Genomic DNA, 27676 nt, shown 5'->3' with positions numbered 1-27676 from the left:
AAAAATTGTCTACGACGTTCTTGTAGCCTACTAGTGCCACCCCTTGAGAAGTGGCACAGGAGTCATTTTAGTGCCATATGGCTCTTGCAGATGCAAAATGTCTTTTTGCAATAAATTTTTGCTTTTAAGACAAACCAAAATAATAGTTACCATTCCTGAATTAGTGTTAGATGACAACTTTTTTTTACTACGTAGTTTTTTTTTCAAAACTTGTTTTTTAACTTTAGTTATTATGGGCTGTGGTTCGGTCTTTACTAGGTTGCAGCTACTGCTGTAACCATGATGATCTCTTTTCCATTCGGTATTCGACGCAGTCAAAGTTAAAAGAGGTACTACTTTTGTTCTTTTTGTTCTTTTTTCAAAATGATGACGTTTTAGTCTGTCTAAAGAAAGTTGTACTTATTAGTGTTTTCTCTTAAAATTAGCAGATTTTCAAAAAAAGATAACTTGTATCTTCTACTCGGTGCTCCTTTGCTTGGTTGGAAACATAAGTAAAGTAAAAGTAAAGGATATGGCATTAGACTTTACAGTCCCTACCGGCGGTGCTGATCTCCATTTCACATGTGGAAACATACCCACAGCAAAAGCTATGAAAATAGTGTTTTTTTCGCCTCCACTTTTTTTTGCCGATTGGAAATTAATTTTAACAAAGTGGAATGTTATCCCTGACTATGCTGGATGGTCTTGTAAAACGGTTCCGTTTTTTTATTGATGTTCATGCTTAGCAATTTTTGAATGTTAACATCTGATTTTTGAAAAGAAAGTTGATGGAACAATCATTGCTAAAACAATATGCGATTGCTGATTCTTTTTTTTCTTTTTGAACAGGATGGTTGCTCAGTTTTACAACTTGCTGTGTCTCAGTCAAGAGAGGATATTATTCGCTTTCTTCTAAGTCGAAAGCCAGACGTCAATATCTTATGGAATGTAAGTTACCCCCATCGTTGAATATCTTACCATCGTTAATTTTGTGTAATGTTGTTATTGTTACCTTAAGTTCTTTAAGTCAAATATATGTAGTTAAATGAAAAGGGGAAGGTCTCTGAAATTTTCAACCTAAGCCACCACTGAAAAAAAAGCTCATTGTGTGTTAAAAATAACTAAATAAGGAGACACAGAAGTAGGACATTAAATATTTCAGAATATTAAATTGGTCAGAATAAAAGTAAAGTATTTAGTTTTAAGCAAGTGAAAATGACCTTCTAGCATTAAAAGAGGTAGCAAATGTCTCTCACGTGCATAGTTAGGGTCTTTCGGGATCAGGCCCCCTGGAGGCTCGTGGTCATGTGACAAAGACGTATGGTAATAACGGTAGTGTTGGTTACAACGGTGATAAGTATATCATCGTGAAATGATAGTAAATAAAACTCTTCTGGTAGCATGACTATGTTCAGGCTAACAATTATAGATTAACAGGAAACAATTAATGAGTCAACGAAAAAGAAAAAAGATCCTCCAAATCGATTCAAATAGTAAAAGGCGCCGACAATCATTGACGTTTCCGCTGCAAGATCTTTTTATACGGACGATCTTTTTATAGCAAGACTATGATACAAACAATTGCAGATGACACAAACATTTTCGTTTGTGCTGAAAATAAGGTAAGCATAATATCACTAGCACAGAGGGTTAACCATGAAATTAGCTCGCGGTGCCTCGCAAACAAAATGGTTGTTTGTGCGTCGAAAAGCAGTACAGTAATGTTTACGATAGGTCATCGCTCTCTTTTTCATTTTCCTTGAATATTGAATTTGTATTTTGATAAGGTCCTTATTCCAAAAACTCAGGTAATCAAAATTTTGGGTGTGCTTTTGGATACTAGCCTTTCTTCTAAGCCTCATCTCTCCTATCTCAAATGTGTATTTTTTCTCGTCAGTTTGGTGTCCTCCACACCAGTTGATTCGATCCTTTCTTCCCACTGAGGTTATGGTCTCTTACTATTATGCGCTTTCATATTCAATTCATGTACAATTCAGTAGCTAAAGGGATTGTAATATCATATACAATTCATATTCAATTCAGTAGCTAAAGGGATTGTAATTGTTTTTTGATAAACTAAAACTGTATGAAAACATACTAAATATACATAGATTACGCAAAAACATATGAAAAATACAAAGATTACGAACCCCTTGTTTATTTCAATTGCTCAGTTTATGTGATGATAATAACTTGGGCCAATTCTCGTTCCCTTATATCAAATACTTTACAAACAATATATTGCACCGGAAGCTGAGATACCTTACACAATGATAGGGCTCTGATCGGAACCATTGGATTGTTTTATCGACATAATAAACTTGGCAAGCAATATTTACAGAAAACGTTCTTATCTCTATGGTTGTGACCGAAGTGTAGGTGGATAGGCCTACGAGATGTTAGCAACTTCAATAGAACATCGGGATAGAGCTCTGATCGAATTACTTTTAGGGGATACGAGGGATTAGCAACTCCAATGGTACATCCGGATAGTGCACTGATCGGAATCGTCGAGGGGTAGTATGTATGCTTCCCAATAACAAATAACTGTACGTAAACAATAGGTGGATTTCTTGGATGACTCCTCCGAAACATCTCCTTATAAAAAATTTGGCAAAGAGATTTTGAGAAGATTAAAAAGAACTTTGTATAGTAATTCTTTCAATCCTCCCCCAGTGTAACATTTCACCTGGAATATTCACACCCTCCCAGAAATTTCCTTCCTTAAGGAAGATTACTCCCCCCCCCCAAAAAATATGTCTGTATGCTTCCCAATAACAAAGAATATACGTAAACAATGGACAAATTTCATAACTTACAGGCCTCTCCCCACGAACTGAGGGCTGTTATTTTACACCTAAATATGTAATTATTTTATCTTTCAAGTATACTGAACAAAATAGCCATCTCAAAATTTTGATCAGATAATTTTGGGGAAGCAATGAACGTGGGAGGGGCCCCAGTTGCCCTCCAATCTTTTTAGTCACTTAAGGGCATTAGAAATTTTAATTTTCGTTTGAATGCACCCTCTCTCGATCTTCTTGGACCATTATTTCGATACATTCACCCCTGGGAGAAAAAAAACACGCATCCATGATCTTTTCTGGCAAAAATCGCAAAATTCCATATTTTTGAGACAGGAGCTTGAAATTTCTACCCTTGGGTTCTCTGGTACGCTGAATTCGATGATATGATTTTGATTAAGATTCCTTTAATTTCAGAGGGTGTTTCATCCCTATTTAAAAAATCAGGCAAATTTTTTCTGGCTTGTAAATTTTGATGGGTAACACTGAAGTTGATGAATCTTATATGTTTGTAATCAGCATAATATGCTAGTTCTTTGATGTATTGTAAATTTTGATGGGTAACACTGAAGTTGATGAATCTTATATGTTTGTAATCAGCATAATATGCTAGTTCTTTGATGTGTTGTAAATTTTGATGGGTAACACTGAAGTTGATGAATCTTATATGTTTGTAATCAGCATAATATGCTAGTTCTTTGATGTAGTTATTCATATTAAAATTATGTTTTTTTAGAGTTTCGGTTCTTATTGAGCCGAGTCGCTCCTTACTTACAGTTCGTTACCACGAACTATTTGATTTAATAAATGCAATGAAATGACTGTCACTCAACCTTATAGCAAACGAAATTGAATACCAAAACTCTTACGGCCAAGTGGAGATCAATCTATTGCACTACCAATGGAAAACTGTGAGAACCGCAAAGGAGGGCTAGAGGTGGGAGTATTCAACCTTCAATGGAAGATCCAAAGTCTATAAACGTGAAATATTTTTAACTTTTGGACATGAATGGTATCATTTTCTAAATATCTTTCCCCTCAAACCTTAGCCCCCTAGTCCCAGCTACTACTACTGCTACTAACAACTAATTGCAGCATCAAGCCACCTGAGGCCAACTTTACTATCCATGCTTCTCCTTCATCACAATCTTTTCAAAGTCTCCCTCTTTACATCTTCCCAAGAAGTACCAGCTACCCTTAAATCTTTCGTTACGACACCCTCCAGCCCCATTCGAAGACGAACTTCGACATTAGGCTGCAATCTCCACTCTTTAAAAAAAATCTAGGCACTCTCGGTCTTTAGAACGAGCTAACGGATCTTAGATGGCAAAAATCTTGTCTACATACTTCAAGATTGTTTCATTTTTATCACTAAAAGCAATATTGCTTTACCTTTTTTTTTATCGCTTTACCCTCAACATTTTTACCCCCAAAATTTGAGACGAGTGTTTAGTGACATGTTCAACAACTAGCGAGTTTTCTTTTTACTGATGAGCGACATAATGTGTGCTTGTTTTCACCTATAATTTATGGGCAAAATTCATAGCTTGCAGCCCTTACCCTGGGGGCTTTAGAGGATTAATTCATCATTAAAAACATAGTTATTAAATTGTTCGACTATGTTGAACAAAATAACTATCTCAAAATTTTGTGTGTCTTTGTGGAAAAATAAGCGTGGGAGGGGGCCTGGTTGTCTTCCAGTTTTATGGTCATTTAAAAAGGCTCTAGAATTTTTAATGTCCGTTCAAATTAGCCCTCTCGTGATATTCTAGGAATATTGGGGCAGTACAATCACCCTTAGAAAAAAACACGCATCCGTGATCTTTCTTCTGGCAAAAATTACGAAATTCCTCATTGTTACAGATGGGAGCTTGAAACCTCCAAAGTATGGTTCTCTGATACGTTGGATCTGATGGTGTGTTTTTCATTAAGATTATATGGCTTTTAGGGGGTGTTTCCCCCTATTTCCGAAAATAAGGCAATTTTTTCGAGGCTTGAAACTTTTGATTGGTAAGACTAAATTTGATGAAACTGATCTATTTGAAATCAGCATAACAATCCGATTCTTTGGATGTTTCTATCCTCCTTACTTATATTTTGTCATCACCAACTGTCTGATAGTTTATAAATGGAACTATTGGAATGAGTGGCGTCTTTATGAAAATGTAGTAGAGCCGAATGTACTTTTCAAATTTAGGATAATTTTTTTTTTCAATTGTTCAGTAAAAATGGCAAACAAGCAAACATTTTTTCATTGAATACGCCCTCAAAAAGATATTTTCAAATGAAAGGGGGTGGGGTACAAATTTAGAAAGTCACATTTTTGTCCCCTATCCACCAATTGACGATCCTGATAGACATTAAATTTGACAATGTGTTTTGTAGAATTTAATCATCATTGTCCATCAACAAGAACTGGCAGTTTGGAATTTATTGCTCGTGAAAGTTGTTTTTGAAATAAAATTTGATTTTATGTAAGCTATGCTCACCAGGAATGCACCGTTCTCCCCCAGTTTACAATTTAATAGAAAACCTTCTTTTCACAAGCATCATCATATATTTTTTTGCGCGTGGGGGGGGGGTGACTTGTGCTATGAAATGTCTATGTACATTGGTAATCTAATTGTTGAGCTTTTGTTTGGATTGAAATTTGTATGATAGGATCCAATCGAGTCTACAATCCTATTATGGAGCAAAATTGTCGAGTAGGATTGTTAGAATCCACGGAAAGATTGAATTGTTTGAGTTTGGAGAATAATTTCTTTGAGTTTGGAGAATATAACCTTGAATATCTAATCATAGAAAAAATATTCAAAGCAAAAGAAAATTAAAATTAAATTGAAGCTTTTAGAGATTTAAATTTAACTTTTAATCTCAAAGGTTGCATTTGTTTGATTTTTATCGAATAGTGTATTGTTCAATGTTATATTTCAAGCGTTCTGGAGTTTGGAATTTAATATTAATTGATACTATGACAAACTGAATCAAAAGCTTCGATTGTGACTGAAAAGACAACTAGGCCTTTAAATGTATGCCTAAAATGGACTTGATTTCAGACAAAATCTTATGACCATCCAATCTAAAGACAACGATAAAATAACAAAAATATCCATAAAAAGCAATTCGTGCTTTACTCACAGTTGACTGGGTAGGGCCCCAGGATATATAGAAGCTAGTTTGTTTCAGCAAAGGTTTATTAAATTTAGTAATTCAATTATGCAGAGGTAGTTCTCTCTCAATTATTCGTTTTTTTTTCTTTAAGGGTCAAACACTGCTTCACACAGCAGCCGCTCGTCAAGGTGGATCATCACTCAATATTGTTCGGCTAGTCCTACATCACAATAAAGATCTGAAACTGAAACCAAATAATGTAAGTGTCTACCAGTTCTTAAAATTATATATTATAGTAAAATACAATGATTTATGCAAATAACTTGGTAATAGTGTAAAAAATTTACTACTAGATTGTGCTATTTTATGAAAATTATGATTTTCAAACAGTGATTTATGAATTTCTTATCTTCATTTTACATAATCTTAAGAAGTATCGAACTACAATTTTTAGAATTATTTTTGCTTTAATAAAAAATCCAGTTTTGAAATATGTCAAAATTAAAGACACGTCAGACAATATCGTTTTCCTGCCTGAGAGTAGTAGCCCCCCCCCCCCACCCCAAGAGCGAGAGTACAATCACGGGAACAAGGGACCGTGGTTAGCCTGAAGGATTTCTGAAAAGAAAGCCTTTTTGGTTATTTTATACCACAAAATGTCAATTCTTGCTTAAACAAGGTAGGTCAAATCCATTGAATCAACGGTCATCAGCCCCAAATTTAGATTTTAGAGCATTTGCAGTTTCTATCATCCTGAATTTTTCGTGACATCCTAGCCCTTTAACACCCTAGGTGTTCTAGGTGTACATGCCCTGTGTCGGTCGCTGCTTTCGTGCTGCCGTATCAGTCCAGAAATGTCTTTCCATTTTCTAAATCGTACGTCAATGAATGCTCTAGCTCCATACCTTTCGCCCAATCTTGGCGAGGATCCACTGAAATGTCGGCAATTGAAACAGAACACCGAGTCCTGTTTTATCGAAAATTCTAGCAATGGGTATGCCAGGAAAAAGGAGCTGTTAAATTTTCTTTTGTGATTCCCGATGATGGTGGCGGGGTAGTCAGTCAATACTGGTTGGCAGGGGCTATTATAAGGGTTTGCGGACAAATCGGTACTGATCGTTCTGGAAGCCCTTCCCTCCATTTGTGGTTCGCTCACATTTGTCTCCTCAGAAAGTTGTCTCACGTCCAGGGTCTGCTCGTTTGAAGGTAAAATTTCGGTTGCCGATGAGTTGTCCCCATAAAATGTGATAGATTTACCTACAGTCGGTTTGAAAAACGAAGATAATCGTCGTTGCATCTTTGTTCTTCTCCTTTCCTCTGAGCTTTTATCTTCCTTTTTTTGCACCACTCGCACCGGATGACCTCATGTTTCAATAATCCGGTTTGAGCTTGAACACAACTCAACACCTTCTCACGGCTCTTAACTTGATGAAGGGTAACGAGAAATTAAATACAAAACTGAAATGACACCCTGGTCTGGCTACCCCTCTTTTCCAGATGTTTGCCTACGTATAAATGTGCCGACTGACCGGATACATTAATTGCGGGAGACATTTCAATCTTTCCGAGCCCAGAAAGGACTTTACGAACCCTTACCAAAAAGGTGACCATAAATTAATTAGGGAAAACGGCAAAAACAGGATACTTAATAGAAATGCAATAATCGTCGAGTATCTTGAATTTGCTATTTAGTAATAATTCACAGTAGAAATACAGTAAAATAAGAGAAAAAAGTAGAACAAAGACGAATAAACAAAGAATTATGTGGTTGAAATTCGGTCCCTCCAGAAATCAGGGGGCCATGTCCCTCCTGCCCTCCCCAAATGGCGCCACTGCCGAAAGGGAATGCTGGGAACTTCTATATTCTCCCCCTGAATAGATACGTTTTTTGTGTTTTATTATCATTTCTTTTCAGGAGTGATTGTATTTATCTAGTTGTCACTTTGAAAAAGATTTAGTTTTTTACAGTTATCAAACAGTTCGTGGTAACGAACTATAGTAAGGAGTGAAGCATAAAGGTGTCAAATATATTATTTTTTTTGTATTCAAAATTAAATTAAAAACATTGAATTAAGCATTTTTATTTGATTTTCTTAATAGTAGTTTTAATGTTTTATTTGAACAAACTACTTTAAACATTGAGTCTAAATGCGGTAAATGTTTTGGTCTGTGATAACCAAGTTCAAAACTTACAATATTGTTAAATAATATCCACCCAACGCTTCAGCATTGCTCAACAGAACTGACTACTGGGAGTTTATATCTTAGTTTTGTAAGCAAGCTATTGTATTGTGTATTTTTGTAATTACTTAATTTTTTCGTTTTATATACCTTTACTTTAATTGACATACTTTTTCCATTGCCTTTAGAAAAAATGTTGTCTCTAAAGCTTCATTAGATAAAAAAAACATGTTTTTCATCTGAAAGTAAGGAGTAACATTAAACCTTAAAAGGAATAGGAATTGTTACCTATATGAGGGGGGATCCTCCTCCTCAACATTTCGCTCTTCACGCTACAGTTTTTCAGCACTTTAAAAATTTACTTATTGTTCTAATTAAACCACCCTTGTGTTTCAGGAGTCATTTTTAAGGAATTGAGACAAAATTTGAACTCTAGAGTTAAGATCGAGGCGTTGAAGAGGGGGTGACCCACCTCATATAACTAATAATTTAGGTATGATTAATGTTACTCCTTACTTTCAGTTGAAAAACTTGTTTTTTGTTTTATTTCTGCTCGTTTTTTAAATGACGCCAGGATATCTGGCTGTGCCTCCATGTAAAAATCCCCCTCCACACAGAAATATCATCTGGACAATTCAATCCTGGCGAAAATTTAACCCGGAAATTTAACTTTAACATCTCCACGCGTAAAATTGAATCGGTAAAGAGAAAGCAAGAAATAAACAAATTTTGCATAGGGATTTTGGCAAATTCACCCAATGTAAAATTTCCCCTGAAAAGTTCACCACCTGGAAACTTCTCTCTCCATCGAAAATTCTCCTCGTGCAAAATCATCCCAGCAAAATATTTAACCTCCCATCCTCACCCGGAAAATATTTACATACTTCCCAATAACATACTATACGGAAACAATGGGCAAATTTTATAATTTAGACATCTTTACCCCGGGTCTGTAGAGGGTCATTTTGTCTCCGAAGACATAGTTATTGGGTCTTTCAACTATGCTGAACAAAATAGCTATCTCAAAATTTAGATCAGACGAATTTGGGGAAAAAGTGCCGTGGGAGGGGGCCTAGTTGCCGTCCAATTTTTCGGTCATTTAAAAAGAGCACTAGAACTTTTCATTTCCGTTAGTATGAGCCCTATTTCAACGCTTTAGGCCCACTGGGTCGAAACGATCACCCCTGGAAAAAAACAAAACAAATAAACACGCATCAGTGATGTTTCTTTGTAAAATTCCATATTTTTGCAGATATAAGCTTGAAACCTCCACAGTAGGGTTCTTTGATATACTAAATCACATGGTGTGATTTACATTAAAATTCTATGACTTCTGGAGGGTCTTTCCCCCTTTCATTGGAACAGATTTTCTCAGGCTTTTAGCTTTTGATTGGTAAGCCTAAAACTTAATGAAACTTAATATATTTAGAATCAGCATATGAACCCAATTCTTTTATATATCTGTTTGTATCAAAATTTAGTTTTTTAAAGTTTCGGTTAGTATTGAGCCGGGTCGCTCCTTATTTACAGTTCTTTACCAGGAACTGCTTGATCAATCAGCTCGTGATAACGAACTATAAGTAAGGAGTAACCAGGCTCAATAGTAACTGAAACTCTAAAAAACTGAATTTTGATACCAGTATAAATACCAAATGAACTGGATTTTTATGCTTAAAATCCAATTCATTAAATATATAAGTTTTGTTATGTTTAGTTATATCTATCAAAATTTACGAGACTGAGGAAATTTGCCTGATTTTCAAAAAAGGGGGAAGGGCCCCCTAAAATTCCCAGAATCTTAATGAACATTACACCATCAGACTCAGCGTATCAGAGAACTCTACTGTAGAAGTTTAAAGGTCTTATCTGCAAAAATATGGAATTTTGTACTTTTGGTCAGATGAAAGATCACGGATGCGTGTTTATTTCTTTGTTTGTAGGTTTTTTGTTTCCACAGGGGTGATCAAATCGACCCAGTGAGCCTAGAACATCGAGAAAAGGCTCATTATAGCGGAAATCAAAAGTTTTAGTGCCGTTTTTAAGTGACCAAAAAATTGGAGGGCAACTAGGTCTCCTCCCAAACCACTTTTCCCAAAATCGTCAAATCAAATCCAGAGATTGCCACTTTGTTCCTCATAGTTGAAAGGCGTAATAACTATGTTTTTGGACATAATTTCATCTTTAAGTGATTGTGTTCAACTATGTTGAACAAAATGGCTAACTTTAAATTTTGATTGGATATGTTTGGGAAATGGTGGGCGTGGGAAGGGGGTTAGTTGCCATCCAATCGCTTTCAAGTATTAAAAAGGACACTAGCCCTTTTAATTTCCAATTGAATGAGCCTTTTTCGAAGTTTTTATGACAACAAATAGCCTTCTCAAAACTTCTATCAGAGGTTTTTCTGAAAATACAATGTGCGGGGGGTATCCACCCTTCCATCACTCTGAATCTCAAAAAGCGCCCTAAATCTTCTGATTAACAATCCAATGAGCCCCTTCCAAAGTTTATACGATCACCCTTTCTATATAAACCTTATAAACCCCCAGGTCATATCTTACAACCCTTGCCCTAAGGACTCTGGGGGGGGGGGAATCATCCTCAAAGACATAATTTCTGGACCTTTCAATTACGTTGAACAAACAGCTATCTCAATATTTTGATTAGATGTGTTTTGGGAAATGGTGGGCGTGGAAGGAGTGTTAGTTGCCCTCCAATCACTTTTGACTATTGAAAAGGACACAAGCCCTTCCAATTTTCAATCAAATGAGCCCTTTTCGAAGTCTTTACGACAGCTCCTTCGATACGAAGTGCCCTGGTAAAGATAAAAAGCAAAAAAAAAAAATAGATTGTGCCCACGTCGCTCTTTACTTAGGCAGCGTTAGTGTGCTACCCATGATACATTTTATTGGGGAAATAATCCTCCATAATTCCTGTCTAAAAGGGAGCTATTATGAGATTTCCACTCTTCTGCCTTTGACAAGGGCATGCTATTTGAGTTTGCATGAATGCTGTATTGATTACTACTATTTATGTCCCTCTAAGTTGTTTCTATACAGCTCTTTAAGGACATCTCAAAATAAATGTCTATTTACATGGATGGGGGTACATCATACTCTTTTTCCGTACTTTATAATTTTTCAAAATCTTTTCACTAGGAAGGACAAATGCCAATTCACTTAGCAATTGAAAATGGAAACTTTAATGTTGTCAAAGAGCTTTTACAAACCCACACAGAATTCCAAGTGACTAAAGAGTGTGGAAGTAAGTGTGATACCCCTTTACATTTAGCTGCTAGAAGAAAAGATTTAGAGATGGCGAAAATCCTTTTGGAATTTGGAGCTATTGTTGACGCCCGTAATGTGAGTCTCGTTTTTCTTCTTGATCTTTTTTAACCTTAATCTAGGATATTGGAGTTCTATTCAAACAAACTGCCTTACAAAAAGTTGTTGAAACTCAAAATTGAATGTTGCAAATCGCTTCAGTAAAACAAAAACAGTGTTTCAGTCGGCTATAACGTTTCACTACTGTTTAATACACATATGGGTTCCCAGCCACAGAGCTTTGTGGTGAAACCATGACGACTTAGCTGCGTTTTAGTGTTATATTTGTGTTATTCATTGTGTTTTCAAAATATGGACTCCCATTGCTTAATCGTCTGAAACCTAGTGTCCTTTCCAAACTGGTCGTGCTAGTCACTTCAGTAACAACTTATTCTGATCAATTCACGATATTTGTAAAATAACCATTTTTATAAATATAAGGAAAACTGAACATATTCTAGTAATTTCATCTTAGATATAATGCACAAAATGCAATTTCTTTTTTTTTAATTAATATGATAAAAGAGTTCCTCTTTGAACAAGAAAGAACTACAAAAAAAACAAAAAACAACGCAAATGAAGAACCAAAATGCGAGGTAATTGCAATGAGCAATGAGGCAAAAATTCAAAGAGCAAAATTCTCATATATAAAGGCGGCGTTTCCTCCTCAAACGCTAGTGTTTTATTTGTGCTATGCTTAAGAATATTGCCTTAATTAAAATCACCGATTAGCCAAATAATCTTTGTTCATTCAGAAAAGTTTTTTTTTCTCGCTATCATTATATTTTGCTCAGGATTGTCAAGTCTGCTTAATTATGAATACAGCTTGTAGTAAACTGCTTGTCGCTGCAGAACAGGCAGCCACAAGCTATATATACATTTGCAAATGTATAGTTGTGTTCCTTCCATCTGTTCAGCTTGCATTGGGAGTCTGCTATTTTGTTCATGAACTTGTAAAAAAAAGAACTGTACGGAAAAAACCTCTGTGATATTGGCATTTAATGTAAAACTTCAAGTTTGATCTTCCAAAGGTGTATGTATCCTATTAAAGCATTTTCTTCTTATGATAGAATAGGTACAGATATCAGGTTCAATGTTTAAACTGTGGTTTCCAATGCGGGGTGAAGGTCCAATTGGTGGGCATGGTAATATTTTGAAAGGGCATGGGTAGGACGTGTATCCTTCGCTTGATTATATTTCAGAGCCGTAATTTTGGAGAAAATAATTTTGTGTGAATGGCCTAACATTTAAATTCATTTAAAGAGCAGAATAGACACAAGATAGGTCCTGTGGTGGCGCAGTGGATTTGACCTTAGCTTGGTAATACGGGACCCAGAGATCGAATCACGCTGCAGGAATGCACTGCAGGGCCGACGCAGGGACCTTAGTAGTCAAGAAGCGTCGTTAATTCTTCAATAAGATACAAGATAGTATTGTAATGATGTCAGACATTGTATAAAATGTGTTGTATTCAGACAGTATTTGTCATAAGCATAAAATATGCCTAGAACACGACCCATAAAAAGATACCAAGTTAATGACCTTTTAAGGTTCCTTCAGGTGAATACAAGTAAAATTTTGAACAGCAAAGTTTTTAATATTATAAGGGGGTCAGGGTCAGAATTTCAGAAATGCCTAAGTGGGATATGGCCCGAAATCCATTGGTAACCATTGGTTTAAAGCAGAGCTATCAAAGCTAATAAAACTATGCAGACTCAATAATTGACTCATTCATTCCGAAAGTCGTTCCCAAGTCTGATGATGTGAAATTTTGGTGAAATTAAGCTAAACTTGATTAAAATATGGTCAAAATATTTGAGCTATGTTCGGTTTAGTGAAGCTTGACCAATTTGTATGATAAAAATGTCGTACCAATCCCAACAACACCCAAATTTTGCTTACATTCTAGATTTGCAACTATAAGTACTATTATTACTACTAACAGCTCACTGCAGCACCAAGCCCCCTGAGACAAGCAGCTATGCTCACCAATTTTCTAAGAACGAATGCTAGAGAAAAAAAAAATAGTAATCAAATTAGAGTCATCTTACTCTTGCCCTTCCAGCTAATCTGTTGGGAGAATAAAAAAAAAAGCAGAAGAAATTTTAGATTCTCGTGACTTTTCTTTAGATAAATGAAACATGTCCATTAAAACCTGTTTTTAGGATCTTAACTTAACCAGGATCTTAAGTGTATCCTCATAAATCAGCAGAATTATCTAATATTTGGTTCCCTGCTCTCTTGATCGCACTTTCGTATGTCAAGAAATTCGGGTAAAAAATTTAAAACCCAGTTCTGATTGTGCTTACAACCAAACGTTTCAAAAAGTATCATCTTTGATTTTGTTGCGGAAGTTATTTATAATGTTTTGTCCCACTCAAAGTTTCCAAAAGTGAGTTATTGTTTTTTTTAAGTTCTATAGGTTTGTAATCAAATAGTAACACATGGGGAAGTATTTTCCATTTTTGGATCCGCCGTATTCGCTTGTTATAGCTGAAAATAGTGATTGGAGAAAAAGAGTGTGTATTCAATTTATCGTTTTCTGGAGATTCGTGATTTGTCTGACTTACCATTTAAAAATATTAAAATTCTCAAAATTAGCCCTTACTGAAAATTCTGGTGTGTTTAATCCTCTAAAATTGACAAAAGTATGATTACTTCGGGGTTAAATCATTGGAATAAACAAAATTGCAAACAATTCCAGAAACCTTGCTTTAGTTCCAATGTAAAATATTACAAATATTAGTTTGGTTTTCTACTTTAAGTTTGAAAGAATTCACTTTAATTAAATTCGAGGTTACAATTTTCATTTGAAGTTTTACACATACAAGGTTTGGAAGGTCTGCGACCGCTTAGTCGCTTTTAATTCTCCCTATAAAGTACAAAGTCAAAAGTAAAAGAAGTTTCTTAGGAAATAAATAAAAAATATTTTCCAGGAAAGAAGTTTATAAGGAAAAATAAAGACCCTTATTAAGGTTAAGACCACCAGAAATAAATTCTTATATCATTTCAAAAAGACCAGAAAGTATTATTAAAGAATAACTGAAACCCAAACGAAAAAACTAAAATAATTACAAAGATAATAGACATTGATAATTGATATTGATGAGTAAATACATCTTCAAAGGAGTAAAAACGAAACAGAATAGTCAAAGCTAAAATGAACAGAAAATACTAAAAACAGGAGTTTAGCTACTGCCCCCTCTCCCATCCCCTTGCCGTAAAAGTCCTAAATTATATTGCATCGTTGGGGTTTCGTTGTAAAGATTATTGTGTTTTGAACGAGAGTATGTTGAAAGACATATCTGAAAAAATAAATCAAACAGTTCGTGGTAACGAACTGTAGTAAGGAGCGACCCGGCTCAATAGTAAACGAAACTCTAAATAACGGAATTTTGATGCTAAAATATACATCAAAAGAATCGGATTTTCATGCTGATTTTAAATATATAAGTTTCATCAAATTTGGTCTTTGTCATCAAAAGTTACGAGCCTGAGAAAATTTGTCTTATTTTAGAAAATAGGTGAAAACACCCCCTGAAAGTCACAGAATCTTAACGAAAATCACACCATCGCGTTCGGCGTATCAGAGAACCCTATAGCAAAATTTTCAAGCTCCTATCTACAAAAATATGGAATTTCGTATTTTTTGCCAGAAGACGAATCACGGGTGCGTGTTTATTTTTTTTTTCCCAGGGGTCATCGTATCGACCAAGTGGTCCTAGAATGTTGCAAGAGGGCTCATTCTTACTGAAATGAAAAGTTCTAGTGCCTTTTTTAAGTGACCAAAAAATTGGAGGGCACCTAGGCCCCCTCCCACGTTCATTTTTTTCTCCAAAGTCAACAGATCAAAATTTTGAGATAGCCATTTTGTTCCGCATAGTCAAAAACCTTAATAACTATGTCTTTGGGAATGACTTACTCCCCCACAGTCCCTGGGGGAGGGGCTGCAAGTTACAAACTTCGACCAGTGTTTACATATAATAATGGTTATTGGGAAGTGTACAGTCGTTTTCAGGGGATTTTTTTTTGGTTTTGGGGGTGGGGTTGAGGGGAGGGGGCTACGTGGGAAGAGCTTTCCGTGGAGAAATATGTCATGGGGGAAGAAAAATTCAATGAAAAGGGCAGGATTTTCTAAAATTACTATAAAAAAACAATGAAAAAATAAACATGGAAAAGTTTTTTTCAATTGAAAGTAAGGAGTAGAATTGAAACTTAAAACGAACAGAGATTATTACGCATATGAGGGGTTCTAAAAATACTTCAGCATAAAGAGCGAGGTATTTAGGAGGAGATAAATACCTCGCTCTTTATACTATAGTATTTTTAGTAATTTCAACTATTTATTCTACGGCCTTTCTGATTCAGGGGTCCTTCTTAAAGAATCGGCACAAAACTTACGATTTAGTGTAAAGAGCGAGGTATTAACGAGGGTACAAACCCCCTCATATACATAATAAAAATTTAAGAATATAAAAGTTTGTTACGTAAGTTAATTCTTAAGTTACGTATATTTTTTACTAATAAAAAAATTCGTTAAAAATTAAAATTTATAGTTGCCTTTTTGCGTAACCGAAAAATTGCATGGCCACTAGGCCTCCTTCCCCATCCCTTATTTCTCAAAATCGTCTGATCAGAACTAAGAGAAAGCCATTTAGCCAAAAAAGGAATTAAAATGTAAATTTCATTTTAATAATTTATGTGTGGAGAGCCAAAATCAAACATGCATTAATTCAAAAACGTTCAGAAATAACATAAAAAAAACTAGTTTTTCTAACTGAAAGTAAGGAGCGACATTAAAACTTAAAACGAACAGAAATTACTACGTATATGAAATGGGTTGTCCCCTCCGCAATCCTTCGCTCTTTACGCTAAAGTTTGACTCTTTACCACAATTCTGCTTTTTAAAACAATTAAAAGCTTTAGCATAAAGAGCGAAGGATTGCGGAGGGGACAACCCATTTCATATACGGAGTAATTTCTGTTCGTTTTAAGTTTTAATGTCGCTCCTTACTTTCAGTTAGAAAAACTAGTTTTTTATATGTAATTGTACCCAGGCACGTGGTATTTGTAATTTTTCTTTGTGAAGGCTTCAAACTTAAACCTGTATGGTCTTAGATTAAGGGGATGAACTTGAGAAGAAAGTCAAAAATAATTTTGATTTGAGTTATTGCGCAAAGTCTATACAGGTAAAGGAAACAATTTTTTTGGCACACGCATGAATCATAGAAAGAATTACCTCCCATGAAATATAGTTATTGGAAATGAAAATCAAGCATATACACACGCAAGAACTTCTTTCCTACACTTGGAAACATAGTTTTCTTAATAATTCTTAAAATTGGGAAAATGATTATCAAGTGACCCAGAAGGCTACTGGAAAGGCTTAAAATAGGGGATTTGGTATAAATACAAATTTTCCCTGGTACTGCTCAGTAAGATTTAGGATTTTTTTTCCTTTAGCCAATCTGAAGGCCAATCTTTAGCCTTCATATCGTTTAGAGAATATAGGAGCGAGAAAAATATGACAAACACCTTCAAAACCAGGCTTTTCGACTTTCTTTTTTAACGGGGTTATGAAATTCCGTTTACACATTTGTAGAACTCTCCCAGACTCAGTAATTTCATTTAAAAGCACAGACAAGGAATTTGAAAGGAAAAAGCTGAAAGCAATAACAAGAAGAAATAGGATATCCTAAGGGCAAACGCTTGTTTTAGTTTGTTTCCTTCCTCTTCTTTTGATCTCAGACGGAGAGGTAGAGGGAGAAGAAGGTGAAAGATCCTCTTTTGGTATTTGATAAGACAATGCTGGAAGGCTGGGAACGATGGAAGTGAGGAACCTGTCAAGATTGTTGGTGGTAACTTCGGGGGGTTCAGGTAGGTTGAAGTTAAGCTGGCTATGAGTCCTGCCACACAACTTTTTGACCTTGGAATAAATATTTTGAGTTTATCAGTAAAAAATTAATCTATATTATTTTTGTAATAGGATAGAACATATTTATGAACTTTCCTTTTAAGGGTTTTCTTAGTTTATTCGCTTCATCCAGTTCAGTTATGAAGGATTTATCACAAAGCACTTTTTAAATCATTTTTTTTTCTGGAAAAAGAATTAGATATGTATTGTTTAGCTGTTTTTGAGCAGTATAAACTTTTTTATCGAAATTTTGTAAATTGTATACATCGACCAATCCTCAGTATTCAGCCAAATATCAAAGGGAAGAAGGCCAAAATCTTGAAGAAGGTGGTCAGACCCATAAGTTATTGAGAATATGCCTAAAATTTGAAGTGGGGGATAAGAGGAGGGAAAGATGATAACTCCGACCTAATGATGGCAAAACTGAGGGGGGGGGGGCTGTTAAGAATATTCATATTAGTTTGAATGACATTAAGAGGGATGATTCTTCTTATTTGAACTATTTACTTCCTTTTATGAGTGGATCAAATTGAATTCATCTTATGATCACTGGTGTCACCAACTAAAAAAGTCTAGCATCTGGATACTTTGAAATATCAAAATAAAAAAAATTAGTACTAGTCTGCAATTGCTGGGTAGATTTGCGTTTTACATCAATATTCTGGTTTGGCAAGTTAGGGACAGCTGTTCGAATAATACTAAAGGGAAGGAGAACACTTATGGCCTGAAATTTAGTCCAAAGATTTCATTATACTCAGAAAAACTAGGGACAGGAATATTTTTGAAATAAATTTTGCTCTTAGCAAAAAAAAAAAAAAAAAAAAAAAAAAACAAAACAAGAAATTAATTCCTTTTCTTTGAGCGGGTGGACGGGGTTTGATAGATTAACGGCTCTTGGATCATGAGACTGTACTTCTGTAACAGTCATAACTTGACCTTTTTTAATTTGGTCTAATTCTGATTGGCCCCTTGAGTTTGGTAAGCTTATCAAAATTAAGACTTTCAGGATTAGTGACTAAAATTTTAGCAATTTAAAACGATTTGAGAAACACAGCAGTCAATGAGTTCGAGTAATTCTTGGGTAGATCTTTGATTTTGGGTTCGTTATCTCCTCATGACAGGAGATGACGTCACTCTCCGTCAAAAATGATTATTACTGCTTAAAACTAAGTTTAATTTATACTAATTTTAGAAGGACGGACAAGCAGCTTTACACATTGCAGCGTCCGGAGGTGACGAGTCCTTAGTTAGAGTTCTTCATAGCCACCATGCCAACCCAAACCTTTCGGATAAAGAAGGTAAGCCAAAACCCTATTCATGGAAAAAAAAAAATTCTAGAACCTGCAACTCCTCGAAGACTAAATTTGTCGGACGTGTTAAAGAGAGTGAAAATAATGTAATATCCTGGTCGGGTACTATTGATACCAGATCGGACTGATTTCCACAGTGCTTGTAAAATTTAACTTTTGTAAATAAATTTTCTAATCCAATAAGGCTAAACATACAGAAGGATGAAACAGCCGTTTCCAAATAAAGGGAAAAAAGTATAAACCAACGTTTCCTGCTACTGGGAAAACTGAATTTTTCTGAAGACTAAAAGCAAGGCTTAAAATTTTAAAGGTAAAAACAGTCATGACACATGTTAAAGATGTTGAAGGACAACTTTATACCCGCTCTATGCTTTCAATTTTAGTCTTAAAATAATAAAAGATATGGGTAGGAAGAAAAAAAAAACTTCTCACTGCATTTGATAAGATTGTCATTTTTAACATCGGATGAGCCTCTCCCTGCTCTCAAAGAAGCCTATAACTGGGAATACGATGTAGCAAGTTTTGAAAAATAGAAAATTCCAAATATTTCCTTAACTAAAAAGGGCATTAAAATTGGCTTTGATCGATCAACTGGAAGGCTCGGGGTTAAAATATACATCTTTATTTGACAAAAAGCATATCATTTTGCTTTTTGAATTACCCCAGTTGATATATTTGTCTATTTTTTAAATTAAAACAAAACTTTTATTACTTCATTGTCACTGGTCTGAATTAAATACATTAGTATTTAATGCTGCTCAATAATTCCTCAAGAATTTTCATTTCGTTTGCAAATTATAAATAATGCCACAGCTTCTACGGCAAAAAAAGATTCTAAGACTTCTGGACTGTAGGCTATTGTGCTTACAGAAATCGTAAGCTACACTAGATATTTTTCATTGAAAAAATACAGTGTAAAACTCATCCTTTTCATGTTCATCCCATAGATCGGACGCCCCTGCATCTAGCTGCTGAAAACGGTAGAACTACTGTTGTTGAAGTGCTAGCCGACAGATATAAGGCATCTCTGCTTGAAAGAACCAAAGATGGCAGCACTCTACTACACGTGGCATCATTAAACGGACATCCAGAGACAGCTCTTATGCTTTTAAAAAAGGGAGTTCCACTTCACATGCCAAATAAGGTTTGAAAAAAAATTTCTACTTTTTATATTTTTTAAAGCATTCAAGTGCCTAGTAATTAACCTACAATTAGTGAAAACAATAGGAAATAAGAACAAACCAAAATTAAAAAGATATTGGAAGTAATAATGGAAAATCCTTTACTTTTGGCGTGGCTAGAATTATTTTCAGGCTTCAGATATGTAGTTGTTTGACTTTATTACCTTTGTAATGGTTTCCATTCTCTTAGTACAATTATAAATGGTACATCACTGTTAGTGCCATTCTAGTAGTACCATTACAACAAAGATGTCTATTGCGGCACCACGACAAGTGGAACATTGATAAGATAAATTTATTTCACACTTATTTTGAAGTTTATGGAATCGAATAAATTCCGGCTCAAAGAACGGCGCTCCATTGATCTAAGCTTGGTTTTCTATATTCTTGTAGAAAAGTACTAAATCAGTGAACATAAGTTCAAAATCATAGACTATAAGTGAATAGAGAAAGAGAGTTTACTGTTTTGTACTTCCCTATACTATATTTCCCTGGTTTAACTTAGTGCCTCTCGTGCCATTGATGGAACATAGGGTGTCGACAAAGCCACTCCACATCCAAAAGCAGTGCTGGACCAGTGATGTCTTCCTATTCAGGTTCCAACGAGGTCTCAGCCATCCTCATATCTCGGTAAAACGTCCCCCCCCCAATGGTGTCCTTTGGACGATCTCGTCTTCTTCTTAGAAATTCTTCTTCTTCTTCGACGATCTCGGCGTGGTTTCCAATCGTAGGCTATCCAAGGAAGGTGGTATTATTTCATACGGACTAGAAGTCCTAAATATGTCCACCTTTTCTTCCTTAGAAAAATAGTAACAATCATCTAAATGATCATCTGCATCTACTGTGTATTTCAGAGCTACCGACTCTATATTGCCACCTTTTATTTAGAAATTTTCTTCAGTCCGTATTTTCTTATGTACAGATTTTCTCTTTGAGCTGTTGCTTCATTTTCTAGCACTTGTAGCGTAGATGATCATGGAGATGTTTAACCTATAAGTTTTAGAATAACGCAACTTGAATTATTAAACCAAATAAAAAGTATTGATAAAGGCCAATATTTTGATGCTCTGTAGGTTCCTGCATTCTTTTTCTCTCTTTCTTGCAACCTTTGCAAGAGGGTATACCTTTTGTTTTACCCCTTTGTTGCAGCCAGTTCTAATGAGTGAACCTTCCTTAACTTTTTACTACGACCATTTCTCACTTATTTTTAAACTCTTCTTTGCGAACATTTATATTGAGAACAGCTTTTTTAACTCTTGTTGCGACCAGTTTTATTGATCACACCTGTTTTAACTTTTTGTCTCGTGTTCTATCCTCCTTTATATGGATCATTTTCTTTGTCCTAAGGAGCACGGGAAGAGCAATGGGAGAACACGGAATCAAATAGAGAGGAAAAAATTTCCTGAACTGAGATTATGCTGAAGATTTAAGCATCCTAGATAAAAGCTTGAGCAGAATAAACGAACTTTTAGAGGTTCTGCGAGTTCAAGGGGCTAGAATAAGCGTATTAAGAAGACTAAACCATCAAGGTTAGGAATAAATGAACATGAAAGGCTACGTAGGGTAACGAAAAGATTGATCAGGTGGGCAGCTTCACTTACATTGGTAGTATTATTAGCAAAGACGGTGGGATCAGTGAAGATGTTAAAAGTAGAACAGCCAAGGCTCAGAGTGTTTTTTTCACAGTTGAGAAAAGTTTGGAAGCATAGGAAGACAAGTCTTCAAACCAAGATTAGAATATTGGAAACTACACTGATGACAGTGGCTCAAATATGGCTCTGAAGCATGGGCGCTCTGAAAAGTGGACGACGATTTGCTAGATGTTTCCCAGAGAAGTTGCCTACGGACTGTTCTGGGTACCCAGCTGACTGACCATATTTCAAACAGTAGGCTGTGTAAAAAATGTGGTTCTATCCCGCTTTCTATGGCTACAATGAAAAGTTGATATATGGTCTAAAAGATAAGTTGAGATGGCTTGGGCACATCCTGTGGATGAAGGATGACAGATTGTCGAAGAATATCCTTTTTGGCCAACCATCAAGGGCTAAACGGAAATCAGGTCGTCCGCGGTTGGGATGGAGCGATATCACGAAGAAAAATCAAAGGGAAATGGGAACTTCGTGGGAGGCTGTAAAGAGGGAAGCTTTGAATAGGTTTGGATGGAGGAGGAGCTTGCGTAACTGTGATGGCCTCAGGCGGCTTGGTGCTGCGGTGAGTTATTAGTAGTAATAGCTCTGTTGAACACACATTATTAACTCCATGTCACAACCATTTCTATCACACATTTTTAACTCTTCGCTATGGTCAGCTCTATTAAGTCTTTTTTTTACGTTTTGTTAGTTCTTTATTCACTTCATTGCTTAAATCATCCTAACATCTGGATGTATGTAGTAGCTATGTAATACAAATATAGAAATATTATGTGTATTTTTCAAACTTTCTGACCTTATATATTTTCTTCTGTTTCCCAAATGATGCATATCTTCTCCTCCCTCATTTGGAAGCCCTGATCAAGAAAAATAGATGAGAGAGAGAAACATACTTGGGCCCGTGGTCATGTGGACTCTTGTAAAGAAAACTGTCAGTTTTTGAGGGGGAAGAAAATAGATTTAAGTTATTATTTTTGATATCTCATGGACGTGAGTCACGAAAAAAAAAGAAAATGGGTAACTTCCAGCAAACATCATTGCAAACTTACGGCACCAAGGACAGTTAAAATTGAATCTGATTTTTTGAATTGATTCAGTGGGAATCTGCTCAACTATATATTTCTTACAATATTATAAGAAATATAGGGTTCCTTTTTAATGAAAAAACCCTCATATGTAGTTAAGCAATTCTGATATAAACAGACGCGACACTAAAAAAAAAAAAAAAAAAAAAAAAAAAAAAAAAAAAAAAAAAAAAAAAAAAAAAAAAATCTTTAAAAAGGTATTGCTTTCCATTGAAGGTGTTGTTGTCTTATAGAATTAAGAGATTGTTAAGGTTTGGATATTCACGGAAAAAAGCGTTTTCACACTCAACTAATTAAGTATACTTAGGTATTTTTTTTTATAACTCATCGCTGGAGTATTAACGAAAATTTGTTAGGCTCCTACAAACTTTAAAATCTTAGAACAACTACTTAGAAAAATCATAGGAAATGACAGTCGTCAGGTGTGGATAGACCTGATACGGATCCAGCAGACTTTTTTTTTTATGTCTTAGATATTCTAATATAAAATTGGTCAAAATCATTATATTAATCAAGTGCGTAAAAATCGGACACTTTTTCAACCATTATTGAGGCTGTTAGCATTGAACCATTTAGAATTCGATTGGCACAATTTTGCACCAGTGTGGTTGACTCAGTGCAAGGGCTATATTAATATGTGCTTTTTTCAACCATTATTGAGGCTGTTAGCATTGAACCATTTAGAATTCGATTGGCACAATTTTGCACCAGTGTGGTTGACTCAGTGCAAGGGCTAGGTTAATATGTGCTTTTTTCAACCATTATTGAGGCTGTTAGCATTGAACCATTAGAATTCGATTGGCATAATTTTGCACCAGTGTGGTTGACTCAGTCCAAGGGCTAGTTTAATATGTGCTTTTTTTTCCTTGTGATTACTTAATAGATTTTCCCATACTATTTTGTGTTTCTTGTATATTCCCTTCTTTTTGTAACAAGCCTTTGCCTAACCACAGTTTTTTTTTTTTAAATACATCAATGAACAGAAAAAACATACGTTATATATATATAAAACTCAAAATCTGTATGAGGCAGCTTGCAAAAGTGTTTAAAGTAAGAAATACGGTATGTTTATGTGTTCATAAATTATAACAGAAATTTAACTTTTGCTACGAAAGAGCCACTCGATTATATTTATCAAAACCAGCCTTGCTTTTAGAATCCTAAGATGACCAGGGGAGTCAATGCATAAAAAAATAGAGGGGAAGAGCAGAAAATATGTTTTTGAAAGCTGGGGAGGGTGTCAGTTTTTCGAATTTCTTTTTTCAATGAAAACGCCAAAAACATCTATTATTCAACGAAAATACCTCTTACTTTTTAAAATCCAAGAGGACAGAAAAAAAATAGGTCTACCCCCCCCCCCCCCCCCCCTTAATTAGTGCCACTGCAGTAATCTTCGGCATTTCCCTATTTAAGTTAATTCCTTGCACCAAGTCGCGTATTTCCTTTTACTGAGCCTGTTTCATATACTACCAGTGGGAACAAAAAGTATCAAGCAAAACCAACCAAATAGAAATAAAAAATAGCGGAAATGAACATCTTGGGTCTGCTTTACTAGCCCCTCTTTTGCAGTTGACGAAAACTAAAATAAAGAAGAGAATAAAAATTCCATGTCCCAACGAATCCTGTGTCCTTGAATGAAGAAGTAAATACAAATTATATTGTATAATTTTTTATTACTTTTAAAGACTGTTTTAATTTGTATTCTTTTTTGCTACCAGTTTTATTTGTATTGACCACCGAGCGTTGTCAATAAAGCTCGCTTTATTATCTTTTAAATTTATAAATTTTTTCTAGAAATTTTCTGACAATATTTAAGCGCCACTTGTTTGATATGAAGTAGAACAATATTGCATGTCAGCTGCTAATTTTTCACAGGATTATAGGTATTTTCTTTATGGCCACTAGAAATGAAATATGTCCGTGCAAATGAGTAATATCGTTGCATGCTATTTGGTAGTTTAGATTGAGTGAGTTAAGTATTGAGCCAACACAATACTTGTCATATTTGAAGGTTTTCAATGGTTTTCCCTATTAACAATTTATACACCCTAGGCCATTATAAACTCGTTGTATTACAGTATCACCTTAAGATCTGTAAAATTCTAAACAACCTTTTTGTAAGTAGAAAGTTACTGATAAAGGTAAAATAAAGGTAAGTAGGTAAAGGATACGGCATTAGACTTTACAGTCTGTACCGGCGGTGCTGATCTCCGTTTCCTGGCCCTTCAGCCAGGAAGTGCAATGGGGGGCTGGGGGCCAGCCATCCTGTGCTTTCGCACACCCTTCCTGTTTACCTTCCCCAGATTTCTCCAGGTACCCATTTAGAGCTGGGTCGACTCTGGCTAAGCTTACAGAGTCACGCCACTGACCCCCGTCCCAAACTGAAGAATTGGGTACACTGGGATTCGAACCCGCGTCCTCTCAGATAAAGCATCCCGAATCCAGCGCACCAACCCACTCGGCCAGGACGTCCGATAAAGGTACTAAGCAAAGTACCCAAATAGTTTGTTTTGACTCGAGTAATCAAGCACACTCCTCTTATTAATTATAGTTAGTGAGATCTATCATCATTAGTGAGACAAATGAAAGCCATCCTGCAATCTTGGACCCGAAATTCTAAAACAGTCACAGTTCATCAAAACATAGCCATTAAAAGCATATTTTTTGTTTTCGAAAAGAAAGGGAAAAGAAATACATGTAATTTTTTGTCAGAAAATTGTGGCTATCGGTGATTTCATCATTTTGAAGGAGAAAAAAGTACTTACAACCGACATTAATATGGTATTTTATAGAGTGGAGCTCGGAGTATTCACACAGCTGCGAAGCTTGGCTATGTGGCTGTGGTTCAAACTTTGATACAGAGAGGGGAACAAGTGGACACAACCACCAATGTAAGTTTCTTTTCTTTTTGAAACAAAATTATTCTGACCAAGGTTACTATTCTAAGAACAAACGAAAAATAAAGAAAGTGCTATGGCTAGAGGTCGCTCTCTTCTTTTTATTTGTGAAAGGTTATCCTTTCGTCACTTGAAAACTTGCAAGGCCTTATTTCCCCTTTTCCCCTTTGACAGTTTCTATTTTATCTGTTTCATACCTTCTATTTTATCCCGTGCATATAGCCAAGTTTATGTCATCAGGAGATGGTAATAAACATTTCGGTATCAAATCTTTTTCTTATCATTTCTGGTTCTTGTAGAAGGAATAAAACAAATAACGATGAACACTGCACTCCCTTGCTATAATAAAAATAACGAAAGGTCAGACAAGGAGGAATTATTTGAAGAAAGTGAAACTTTTTCTAAAGGGTTTATGGCTTAGGAAGAAAAAGGGTTTTTAAAAAGAAATAAAACATGTTAACAACAAAACCCGAAGTTTATAAAAATTGTGTGGGCAGACATCCCCCTTTAAAAAACCCTACATAAACAATTAATACCAACCATCCTTACCTTCCCCACCAAAAAAAAATAAAAAAATAAAACGATAAATAATAATGAAATAAATAAAAAATAAAAATAAAGGAAATAAATTAATTTTTAATAAATTTCACGACCTAAATGGATACCGAAGACACAAAATTAAATACTATTCTTCTATTCTACCTCCTCGTCACCCTCCTAAAAAAATCACAATCACTCGAGAGAAAATTAGCTCAGCAGGGATTATAGTTCATATGTAGACACTGTCCTTTGAGTTTACTGCGACATTCATTTAACTCATCAGTTGTCGAATTAACGTGAGGTAATGGTTCCCACACCAAAGGGCCAACATATCTTATGGAAAAAACGGATCGCTTCGTAATAACCTGAGGTCACCGAACTAGTGGCGATGCTTTAGCAGAGTAATTATGGAAATTAAGCCACTTGTAAATATTTACCTAAAACACTTAGGTAATAACGCGCGTTAAACATAAAAGCAACATTACGAAAACGGAATAATTCAGCCATCGGTAAAAAATTTACTTGATTATATATATGTCGAGCAGACATATTACGATTATCTCCAGTTAAAACACGTAGGGCATTATTTTGTAAACTTCTAGGGGGATGAAGGTGAGTTAATAAGGTACTTTACCACACAAGACAACCAGATAGAAGATATGGGTGAACAACAGAAAAAAAAAAGGAATCTCCTAATATTTTTTGGAGAAAGTGCTTCAGTTTCCTTATTATAGGATATAGCTCTATCATCATGAGATATAGCTCTATATCTAAGAGGCTTTGCATTAGCAAAGCAAAGTTATATAAAAAATAAGACGTTACAACAAAATACGTGACTTATAAAAAGACAAAAATTAAAGCCGTCTTAGCATCATCACTTTAAGGAAGTTCAACCAGGACTGAAAAACAAACAATAAGCAAGGTAATTCATGCATATTGCCTATTTGTTTTTCAGTCCTGGTTTGAACTTCCTTTAAGTGATGATACTAAGGCTGTTTTAGCTTTTCTTTTTGTTTTTAATTGGTCACATATTTTAGCTAAGGTCTTAATTCATATTTATCTGGGGTTTTCTGATGAAGGTTCTTAGATATAGAGTCAATTTATTCATTTCGAAAAATTTTCACTGATTTAAAACGATTCCTCGTTGTTTTGCCATTTATCATTTGTATTAAGGAATAAACTACTATTTTTACTACTACTAGCAACTTTTCTCAGTAACAAGTCGCCTGAGGCTGAAATAGCTAGGCAAGCTCCTTCTTCATTCCACTGTGTCCCGAGCTTAACTTCGAACTGCCTCCTTACGGTTTGTTTAATTTAGCATTGTGACTAAATTGGGGGCTTTTACTTGCTCCTTGATCGTTCAGGACATGAAATGAAAAAAAGTTTTTTTTAAACAAAAAATGAAATATTTCTTTTTGGAAATAAAAAAAAAACGTCTGTTGATCTTTCTTTTCAAATGAAGGTAAATAGTATTAGAACTTAAAATGAACATAGATTATTCTGTATATTCTGTAAACCTCTATGCACAAAATTTTTCAAGTCATTCATTCAGTGTCATTCAGTGTAATCATTTTACACTTTACAAGAAATCATTCAGTGTAAATGCTTTTCTAAATAAAATATATATTACGAAGCAAACCACCGTCTCCAATGAGGAAAGTTTGCCCTCTCGGAATCCACACTGCACGCCTCAACCTGCAATCAT

General features: G+C 35.2%; 1 protein-coding gene across 1 annotated transcript in view; it reads left to right on the top strand.

Moving 5' to 3' along the window:
* The window catches only part of LOC136035049 (uncharacterized), a 262359-nt gene that overhangs the window by 92182 nt on the left and 142501 nt on the right, over positions 1-27676 (top strand). Inside the window, exons 12-17 of the mRNA XM_065716648.1 lie at positions 1541-1601; positions 6046-6153; positions 11231-11434; positions 18502-18607; positions 19567-19763; positions 25327-25425. Of these exons, the coding sequence (XP_065572720.1) occupies positions 1541-1601; positions 6046-6153; positions 11231-11434; positions 18502-18607; positions 19567-19763; positions 25327-25425 (775 nt within the window). The remainder of the gene's footprint in view (positions 1-1540; positions 1602-6045; positions 6154-11230; positions 11435-18501; positions 18608-19566; positions 19764-25326; positions 25426-27676) is intronic.

The sequence above is a fragment of the Artemia franciscana genome, chromosome 2, assembly GCF_032884065.1.
Source record: "Artemia franciscana chromosome 2, ASM3288406v1, whole genome shotgun sequence".
Taxonomy (NCBI): domain Eukaryota; kingdom Metazoa; phylum Arthropoda; class Branchiopoda; order Anostraca; family Artemiidae; genus Artemia; species Artemia franciscana.
This window is presented reverse-complemented; position numbering and strand designations above follow the sequence as displayed.